The 10,769-nt window shown below is 49.7% G+C and overlaps 1 protein-coding gene across 2 annotated transcripts in view; it reads left to right on the forward strand.

The window, feature by feature from the left end:
• The window catches only part of LOC137418737 (inosine-5'-monophosphate dehydrogenase 1), a 104,379-nt gene that overhangs the window by 65,926 nt on the left and 27,684 nt on the right, over positions 1 to 10,769 (forward strand). For both annotated transcript variants that reach the window (XR_013621971.1, XM_068104851.2), the window contains exons 8-14: positions 4,065 to 4,264; positions 4,582 to 4,672; positions 5,397 to 5,492; positions 5,626 to 5,769; positions 6,003 to 6,147; positions 6,317 to 6,460; positions 7,945 to 8,028. Coding sequence is in view for 1 of the 2 variants with exons in the window: in XM_068104851.2 (XP_067960952.1) it covers positions 4,065 to 4,264; positions 4,582 to 4,672; positions 5,397 to 5,492; positions 5,626 to 5,769; positions 6,003 to 6,147; positions 6,317 to 6,460; positions 7,945 to 8,028 (904 nt within the window). In the remaining variant the exon portion in view is untranslated. The remainder of the gene's footprint in view (positions 1 to 4,064; positions 4,265 to 4,581; positions 4,673 to 5,396; positions 5,493 to 5,625; positions 5,770 to 6,002; positions 6,148 to 6,316; positions 6,461 to 7,944; positions 8,029 to 10,769) is intronic.

A 10,769-nucleotide genomic window follows, 5' to 3' on the forward strand; every position in this document is an offset into this window, starting at 1 on the left:
CTGATGCCACAAGCCCCTGGTCCGCTTCCCGTCAGCGGTCGGTTCTCCGGGAGAATGCCAAGATGTTTGCACCAGTGCCCACATCTCAACATGGTTTGCCTCGGGCCCACGTCCCGCCGGATCTACGTACAGCGGAGTACATCTTTGTTCGCCAGGACGCACACCGGGGGCCGCTTCGGCCACCTTACGACGGGCCTTTCTGCGTTCTGGAGGACGGGGACAAATCCTTCGTGGTCGACATCGGCGGCAAACCGGACCACCTCTCGGTGGACCGCCTCAAGCCGACTCACTTGGACCGAGACCAGCCCCCTCGGTTGGCTCAACCCCCACGGCGGGGCCGTCCCCCGTCGGGTAAGCCCCCGGTTGGCCCGCCTACCGCCAAGCCACTAACAGTCCCTGCTCGGGTCCTCAGTCGTTTTGGCCGGGTGGTTAAGGTCCCCCGAAAACTGACATTGCCCGTGCAAGTGAATTCTGGGGGGGGGGGGGGGGGGCGGGCGCATGTGGGGGGTACCCCATTGGGACATAATCCACAGGCACGGGACCATTGGGGCTATTGATGGTATGGGCGTGGCGTGTGCTCGGTGGTTGGAGCCATGCCCCCTTAAGAGGGTTTTGCGTGTTATAAAAGATGCATGAGTTCCGGTCATGATTCAGTCTGTTGGAATAAAGGAGCTTTGAACAAGCTAAGAAGTGTCTAGCCTTCCCGTTGCCCGCAACTCCTGCAGTCGATACAGTACCTCGATTGGTTGATCACGTGGTGTCAGCCTATACTCCAATTGGTTGATCACGTGGTGTCACACGTTGCTTTGATCAGAGAGCCAAATCGTTTCACTTTCAAACACTCGATGGTTCATTCACGTTTCTTTTGCGCAGCGACCTCTGCATGTTGAAATGTTAGGGCTAGTGCATGTTGCGTTTTGCGCAAGGCCTGGAACAGCGCATGGTTTCATCACAGCACGCGGTACTTGGACACGCTTATAAATTCACTAGTTCTCATCTCTTCCGGTCTCTTTGCTATTAATCGCCTTGAAGAGCACAGCACAAAAACATTTGGCGTTATTGTCATTATGTCGTGTTTGTTTTCTTGTGTGTATCTATATATCTTTTTTATATATCTATCTGTACAGTGTCTGCCTTGTGTTGCGTTGTCACTGAACTACTCCCTCAAACTTTTGTGAAATCGTACCAAACTTCTGGTATGCACCTATCTCACCCGTGTGTATGTCCTTAGGTTATTTATTTTGAAAATTGTTGAAACGTCTTGTTGAAAATTGTTGAATTTGAAAATTGTTGAAAATTGTTTTTTGATTTTTTTTTTACCCTACTTCAATCTTCAACTTCAGTTGTTTATAAAATGTAATATCACGTGTATTACAAATACATTGTGCAAAATAATTGTTTGTATTATGATTGGTGTAAACCATAACAAAACAGCAACTCAGGTGCAGTCATCTATCTATATATCTACATATCTGGGCAGTGGCTGTGTTGTAACTGAACTACTCCCTGAAACTTTTGTTTCCGTGGCGGCAAAGTGTTTTTAATAACGTTGTTGGTGAGGTGTTTTGATTTACATGGTGGTGAGACGTTTTGAATTACGTGGTGGTGAGGTGTTTTGAATTACGTGGTGGTGAGGTGTTTTGAATTACGTGGTGGTGAGGTGTTTTGAATTGCATATGGTGCTGCGATGTTTTAAATTACGTGGTGGTGAGGTGTTTTGAATTTCATTTTTGATTTTAAAACATTTGACAGCACCCAAAAGAGTTAAAACATTTGATTTCAATGTTACCATAAATATGTTGGTGTGAGTCCTCCACTGCTGGGATCATATTTTGAGGAAGTTGAACTTGGGGGAAGATGCAAAGTGACTGGCATGTTGAAACAGTTTCCTGAACATTTAAATCGTTTCGGACATGTTAAACGGTTTCGGGCACGTTAAACGGTTTCGGGCATGTTGAACGGTTTCGGGCATGTTGAACGGTTTCCGGCACGTTGAACGGTTTCGGGCACGTTGAACGGTTTCGGGCACGTTGAACGGTTTCGGGCACGTTGAACGGTTTCGGGCACGTTGAACGGTTTCGGGCACGTTGAACGGTTTCGGGCACGTTGAACGGTTTCGGGCACGTTGAACGGTTTCGGGCACGTTGAGCGGTTTCGGGCACGTTGAACGGTTTCGGGCACGTTGAACGGTTTCGGGCACGTTGAACGGTTTCGGGCACGTTGAACGGTTTCGGGCACGTTGAACGGTTTCGGGCACGTTGAACGGTTTCGGGCACGTTGAACGGTTTCGGGCACGTTGAACGGTTTCGGGCACGTTGAACGGTTTCGGGCACGTTGAACGGTTTCGGGCACGTTGAACGGTTTCGGGCACGTTGAACGGTTTCGGGCACGTTGAACGGTTTCGGGCACGTTGAACGGTTTCGGGCACGTTGAACGGTTTCGGGCACGTTGAACGGTTTCGGGCACGTTGAACGGTTTCGGGCACGTTGAACGGTTTCGGGCACGTTGAACGGTTTCGGGCACGTTGAACGGTTTCGGGCACGTTGAGCGGTTTCGGGCACGTTGAGCGGTTTTGGGCACGTTGAGCGGTTTCGGGCACGTTGAGCGGTTTCGGGCACGTTGAGCGGTTTCGGGCACGTTGAGCGGTTTCGGGCACGTTGAGCGGTTTCGGGCACGTTGAGCGGTTTCGGGCACGTTGAGCGGTTTCGGGCACGTTGAGCGGTTTCGGGCACGTTGAGCGGTTTCGGGCACGTTGAGCGGTTTCGGGCACGTTGAGCGGTTTCGGGCACGTTGAGCGGTTTCGGGCACGTTGAGCGGTTTCGGGCACGTTGAACTGTTTCGGGCACGTTGAACTGTTTCGGGCACGTTGAACTGTTTCGGGCACGTTGAACTGTTTCGGGCACGTTGAACTGTTTCGGGCACGTTGAACTGTTTCGGGCACGTTGAACTGTTTCGGGCACGTTGAACTGTTTCGGGCACGTTGAACTGTTTCGGGCACGTTGAACTGTTTCGGGCACGTTGAACTGTTTCGGGCACGTTGAACTGTTTCGGGCACGTTGAACTGTTTCGGGCACGTTGAACTGTTTCGGGCACGTTGAACTGTTTCGGGCACGTTGAACTGTTTCGGGCACGTTGAACTGTTTCGGGCACGTTGAACTGTTTCGGGCACGTTGAACTGTTTCGGGCACGTTGAACTGTTTCGGGCACGTTGAACTGTTTCGGGCACGTTGAACTGTTTCGGGCACGTTGAACTGTTTCGGCACGTTGAACTGTTTCGGGCACGTTGAACTGTTTCGGGCACGTTGAACTGTTTCGGGCACGTTAAACTGTTTCGGGCACGTTAAACTGTTTCGGGCACGTTAAACTGTTTCGGGCACGTTAAACTGTTTCGGGCACGTTAAACTGTTTCGGGCACGTTAAACTGTTTCGGGCACGTTAAACTGTTTCGGGCACGTTAAACTGTTTCGGGCACGTTAAACTGTTTCGGGCACGTTATACTGTTTCGGGCACGTTAAACTGTTTCGGGCACGTTAAACTGTTTCGGGCACGTTAAACTGTTTCGGGCACGTTAAACTGTTTCGGGCACGTTAAACTGTTTCGGGCACGTTAAACTGTTTCGGGCACGTTAAACTGTTTCGGGCACGTTAAACTGTTTCGGGCACGTTAAACTGTTTCGGGCACGTTAAACTGTTTCGGGCACGTTAAACTGTTTCGGGCACGTTAAACTGTTTCGGGCACGTTAAACTGTTTCGGGCACGTTAAACTGTTTCGGGCACGTTAAACTGTTTCGGGCACGTTAAACTGTTTCGGGCACGTTATACTGTTTCGGGCACGTTAAACTGTTTCGGGCACGTTAAACGGTTCCCGGCACGTTAAACGGTTCCCGGCACGTTAAACGGTTCCCGGCACGTTAAACGGTTCCGGGCACGTTAAACGGTTCCGGGCACGTTAAACGGTTCCGGGCACGTTAAACGGTTCCGGGCTTGTTAAACGGTTTCCGTTTTGGCCACGTTGTTGCCCCCGGTTTAGCCCACAAATCAACAGAATTTTTTTCCCGTTTTCAGGAAAGTTACCGATCGTAAACGAGGCCAACGAGCTCGTTGCGATCATTGCTCGTACAGACCTGAAGAAAAACCGTGACTTTCCACTCGCCTCGAAGGATGCCAGCAAGCAACTGCTTTGCGGCGCAACGATCAGAACCTACGGTGCAGACTACCATCGCCTCGACCTCCTGGTGCAGGCCGGTGCAGATGTTATTGTACTGGTAGGACCATCACTTACCTTTACCGTTTTACCATAGATCCCACTATCCTCAATGTCGATGTCTTGGATTTTATAGTTGCATTCTACCGATTAGGAACACAAAGGGATAAAGTTGTCTGGAATCAATTCTGTATTGTCAAAATGTAATGATGAATCCGTGATGATAAACCTTGATGATGATAAATCATCCACGTTTTTCATTTCTTTTTTAACATTGCATTCATGACTTTCCTCGGTCAGTATGTGCGAGTGTTACTCATGCCGCTTATGGATGTCACGGAACTGGAAATGGTGATGTATTTTTGCATCGCACGCCAGGACTCATCTCAAGGCAACTCGAGGTTCCAGATCGCCATGATCCAGCACATCAAGCAGCACTGGTCGAGCTTGCAGGTCATCGGAGGAAATGGTACGGTGGTTTAACCTTTACTGCCTGTTGTCCCTTCCTCGTTTGCTCTGGGATCGGGTACTGTTTGTACAAATGAGACTGCGCCACTGTATTTGATTATATTGTTTGTTTGTTTGTCTGTTTGTTTGTCCGCACAGGATAAATATGATTTTCTCTGCAACCGTTGGTCCGATTGACAGGAATTTTTCACCATAGGTACACCTCCACCTGTAGAATTTAAAAATTATAATTATGACATCATAGGTCACGTGCTACGGGTGCCATCTTGGAAAAACCGAAAATTTTTGCGACTATCTCTGAAAGCGCTGCCTAGAAAAAATTGAGACATGGCTCATTGTAAAGAAATCTCCATGGGGAATAAAATATGTTAATGATGATGTCATAGGTGCCTCCATTATGACGTCATAATTCGACAAGTACAAAACTTCATCCGATCACGACGAAATTTATTGAGGATCATCTGGGGATAAATTGGTGGAGAAAAAAAGATGAGTCGTCGGTCACGAATTTGTTTTACTATTAAAGCCTTAAAAAAACACCGAAAACACGTCCTGGTGGGGGTTTGCAATCTCTGATTGCTCTTTCTTGTTTATTTTTTTGTGTTCGACTCGAATCACAGCTTCACAAACGTGAACTTTGTGAGCCGTGATCATGAACTGCATTTGCGTTTTGTTCATTGCTAAATGGGATGTCGGTCCTGATCCGCATTGGTGTTTCTACCCAGTGGTGACCGCAGCGCAAGCCAAGAACCTGATTGATGCCGGGGTCGATGGTCTTCGTGTGGGAATGGGCAGCGGTTCCATCTGTATCACTCAGGAAGGTGAGGTGGTGTTATTGGTTCGATCCCAATGGGGATTGTCATATCTAGGGCCTTAAAGTAATGTATGATACAAGCCTGTTTTTGTTTTGTGGCGTAATGGTTGGATGGCGTCGTAATAGGTGTCCGTATGCAGTGATGGCTGTAGGGAGACCACAAGGAACAGCGGTGTACAAGGTTGCGGAGTATGCACGACGTTTTGGTGTCCCAGTTATGGCCGACGGTGGTATCCAAACGATTGGGCACATCACCAAGGCCTTGGCACTTGGTGCATCTACAGGTGAGTGGGTAGGACCATTTTGGTGGAGGTTGCGGGGGGGGGGGGGGGGGAGGGATTGGGGTAGGCGGTGGGCTGCTTGGTGCACAGATGTTCTTTGCGGTCGGACGTTGGTACATGGGAAACATGTTGTTTCTCTCCATCTTTGGTGTATAAAAACCCCCTTTCATTTTTGTGGTACCTTAATCTTCTTGGGTTCATAGGCCCTTATTTACAAACTACCCTTTTTCAAACAGTAATGATGGGATCCCTGTTGGCTGCTACTACTGAGGCACCAGGCGAGTATTTTTTCTCGGATGGCGTGCGACTCAAGAAGTACCGCGGTATGGGCTCACTGGATGCCATGCAGCAGCACCTGTCCAGCCAAGGTCGATACTTCAGGTGAGCTGCTTTCCACAGGCTCGCTCTGTGTCATCTCTTCAAGCTTGTTTATTTATTTCATACTTCCTTTCTTATTTGGACACTCCTGGGCGATTTATTTTCCTTCCAAACTCGTTAATTCTTGTGCCCCCTTTCTTCACCTCCACGACACCCTTCCTTCATCGCTCAGTGATAAAGACAAGCTGAAGGTTGCTCAAGGCGTGTCTGGTGCTGTACAGGATAAGGGTTCCATCCACAAGTTCATGCCTTACCTCTCAGCTGGAATTCGACATGGATGCCAGGATATCGGAGCTCGCTCCCTCTCCATCCTCAGGTTATTCCCTTTCCAAGCCCTGTGCTGTCAATCGACACTGCACTAATTTCTTCTCTGTCCTGAAACTCCGGCCCTTGCTCATCTTTTATCCTCCTTCATTGTCCATTCTTCGGATTGTGGCCTTTGCTTTGCTTAGTCTACTCTATTCACTTGTCTTCTTCATACTCTGTCTGGCCTTCACTCCCTCTCCTCTTCCCATCATTCCCTCTTTACAATCTCTGGCCTTCGCTCCCCTTTTCCATCATTCATTCTCCATTTCAAGGCTCTGGCCTTCACTCTCCCTCCTCTTCCCTTCATTCCCTCTTTACAAGCTCTGGCCTTCGCTCCCCTTTTCCATCATTCATTCTCCATTTCAAGGTTCTGTCCTTCACTCCCCCTCCTCTTCCCGTCATTCCCTCTTTAGAAGCTCTGACCTTCGCTCCCCTTTTCCATCATTCACTCTCCATTTCAAGGCTCTGGCCTTCACTCCTCCTCCTCTTCTCATCATTCCCCCTTTAGAACCTCTGTCCTTCACTCCCCCTCCTCTTCCCGTCATTCCCTCTTTAGAAGCTCTGGCCTTCGCTCCCCTTTTCCATCATTCATTCTCCATTTCAAGGTTCTGTCCTTCACTCCCCCTCCTCTTCCCGTCATTCCCTCTTTAGAAGCTCTGACCTTTGCTCCCCTTTTCCATCATTCATTCGCCATTTCAAGGTTCTGGCCTTCACTCCTCCTCTTCTCGTCATTCCCCCTTTACAAGCTCTGGCCTTCGCTCTCCTCCTCCTCCTCCATTAATTGCTCTTCTTCAATCTTTGGCCCTTGCACACCTTTTTCCCTCATTTTTTCACCATCGTCAGGCTCTGGACATTTAAAAAAATTATTAAACCCAAAGATTGATCTCCCCACCCCCTCCCCCCCCCCCCCCCTTACGCTCCACAACCCCTGATTTTTATGATGCCATGGCTTGTTCCGCGGTTACCTGCTGGTGGTTCTGCTTGGGAGATCTAATCTTCGTGACTGTGTGCTCATTGAACATAGACCAATCGGCAAACCGTCACAGATAATCTAGGAATGGACTGGTGCTTGAAAGGCCGAGTTGTTGTTGTTGTTGTTGTTGTTGTTTAGCCCCGGACAGTTATCTTGAACAAGCCCGCGGCACGGACACAGCCGATCGATCTCCCAGGAGCGACCCAGAGATCCCCCACATCCAAGATGGTGTACTCCCATCTTCACAAAGTCAGGCCACGATGGAGATAGAGAGACAGAGACAGGAGGGAAAGGGCACTCCGACCGTGACCACACTGCCCTGACGAATCCGGGCAGCAGGGAACAATGGGGAAGATTTGGCCCCCACCTGCTTTGGGGGGTACAACCACCCCGAAGAGGCGTCCCTGATGATTTTTGAAAGTCTGAGTTCAAGGCGTTGGTGGTGGGAATGTAGTGATTGAATGAGTGAATATATTCCATCGGTTGTGGATTGATTGTTGGTCATTTCTCTTTCTCGCCAGGGCCATGATGTATTCCGGAGAGCTGAAGTTTGAAAAGAGGACATTGTCGGCACAAGTGGAGGGCGGGGTGCACGGGTTACACTCGTAAGTGCTTATTATAAAGGTATTTGTTTAACCTGTGTAGTTGTGTGCAGGTATGCACATTATTCCACCTAAGGTTCTTTTCAACAACGTCGTGGATAAACAATTGTATTTGATTTGGTGATTTCACCTCCTTTTGGGGTTAAATGGGCCGTTTAATCATCCGGTCCTTTGTGTTTACAAATGAGTGTTCACCCTGGACATTGCAATCCTGACTTTGATTTCCATTCATGTTGAGCTCAAATGCTACACTATGGTAGTGGGCCAGTAGTGTTCACCCTATAACCATATATCATGCATGGTAGGGGTTGGTAATGTTCACCCTACAACCATGCATGATCGTAGGGGCTGGTAGTGTTCATCCTGTACCATACATGATGGTCGAGGCCGGTAGTGTTCACCCTGTACCATACATAATGGGAGCGGCTGGTAGTGTTCACCCTGTACCATACATGATGGTAGAGGCCGGTTGTGTTCACCCTGTACCACACATGATGGTAGGGGCCGGTAGTGTTCACCCTGTACCACACATGATGGTAGCGGCCGGTCGTGTTCACCCTGTACCACACATGATTGTAGGGGCTGGTAGTGTTCACCCTGTACCATACATGATGGTAGGGGCCGGTAGTGTTCACCCCATACCATACATCATCTTACGCAAACTCCTTGTCTTTCCTCGCTTGGATCTTGTCGGAGCTTTACCCAGTCATTCCACCTATTGTGTTGCCCAAACAGCTTTATCGTACCTCAGAGATCGCGTTTCATGTCACACACGTGATCAACCTCATGTGCGTAAAATCATGCAAAATCCAATGGAAGAGAGGAGGTCTTCAATTGGATAAACATTGTGACCAAACCTTAGTCGCCGAGTCCAACTCTGCTTTCTGGGATATATCATTTAACCACTTGGTGGCTTTGCCGTCAATCATAGGCATGAGATACGGGAGACGTGTCGGGGTGGTAATCCAAAATGGAGATGGTGTGCTGGTTTTGCTTCGACGCCAGTGGGAAGATTTCTCCACTTGTTCAAATTCTTTTTATCTCCCCTGAAACGAAGTTCAGGGGAGCTCATGTGATAGTGCTTCATCAGTCAGTCAGTCAGTCTGTCCATCCATCAGTCTGTCCATCCATCAGTCCATCCATCAGTCTGTCCATCCATCAGTCTGTCTGTCCATGCATCAGTCACTGTCCATCAGTCAGTCTGCCCATCCGTCTGCCAGTCTGTCCATCAGTCTGCCCATCCATCAGTCAATCAGTCTGCCCATCCATCAGTCAGTCTGTCCATCAGTCAGTCTGTCCATCAGTCAGTCTGTCCATCAGTCAGTCTGTCCCTCAGTCAGTCTGTCCATCAGTCAGTCTGTCAGTCTGCCCATCCGTCCGTCCATCAGTCAGTCTGTCCATCCGTCAGTCAGTCTGTCCATCAGTCAGTCTGTCCACCCATCAGTCATTCTGCCCATCCATCAGCCTGTCCATCAGTCAGTCAGTCTGGCCATCCATCAGTCATTCTGTCCGTCAGTCAGTCAGTCTGCCCATCAGTCAGTCGGTCAGTCAGTGTGTCTGTCCGTCAGTCTGTCTGTCAGTCAATCTGTCGGCCCATCCGTCAGTCTGTCCATCAGTCAGTCAGTCTGTCCACCTGTCAGTCAGTCTGTCCACCTGTCAGTCAGTCTGTCCACCCGTCGGTCATTCTGCCCATCCATCAGTCTGTCAGTCAGTCAGTCTGTCCGTCAGTCAGTCTGTCCATCAGTCAGTCTGTCCGTCAGTCAGTCTGTCCGTCAGTCAGTCTGTCCATCAGTCAGTCTGTCCGTCAGTCAGTCTGTCCGTCAGTCAGTCTGTCCGTCAGTCAGTCTGTCCATCCGCCAGTCATTCTGTCCATCCGTCAGTCTGTCCGTCTGTCTGTCTGTCCATCCGTCAGTCTGTCTGTCCATAAGTCAGTGTCTGTCAGGCAGTACGTCAGTCAGTCTGTCCGTCAGTCGGCCCGTCAGTCAGTCTGTCAGTCAGTCTGTCCATCCGTCAGTCTGTCCGTCCGTCAGTCTGTCCGTCAGTCTGTCCGTCAGTCAGTCTGTCCATCCGTCAGTCTGCCCGTCCATCCGTCAGTCAGTCCATCCGTCAGTCAGTCAGTCCATCCATCAGTCAGTCTGTCCGCCTGTCAGTCTGTCCATCCGTCAGTCAGTCTGTCTGCCCGTCTCAGTCAGTCTGTCCGTCAGTCAGTCTGCCAGTCAGTCTGCCCCCCAGTCATTCAGTCTGTCCATCAGTCAGTCAGTCTGTCCGTCAGTCAGTCTGCCCGTCAGTCAGTCTGCCCGTCCGTCTGTCCGTCAGTCAGTCTGTCCGTCAGTCAGTCTGTCCGTCAGTCAGTCTGTCCGTCAGTCAGTCAGTCTGTCCGTCAGTCAGTCAGTCTGTCCGTCAGTCAGTCTGTCCGTCAGTCTGTCCGTCGGTCAGTCTTGTTCTATTCCCGTCTTCTTTCCACTTCTGTGTTTTTTTTGGGGTTTTTTTGTATACAAGGTCGAGGCTCGTGTAAGAGCTAACATAGCTCACAAAAAACAAACTGACACATAAAGCATATGATAAAGGTAGCGGGAGACTAGATGGAGAGCAGGGACATCGGGATCGGGAGATCTGTGGGAGGGTGAGGGCTTGGGAAGGGGGTGGGGGGGGGGGGGCGGGGAGCAATGTTGACACGCATTATGTGAAATATTATCTTGTAAACGATCGAGAAGTAAAAAAAACAAAAAAACACCTTAACCCCC

This window comes from Myxine glutinosa, chromosome 1, assembly GCF_964187855.1.
Source record: "Myxine glutinosa chromosome 1, kmMyxGlut1.1, whole genome shotgun sequence".
NCBI lineage: Eukaryota > Metazoa > Chordata > Myxini > Myxiniformes > Myxinidae > Myxine > Myxine glutinosa.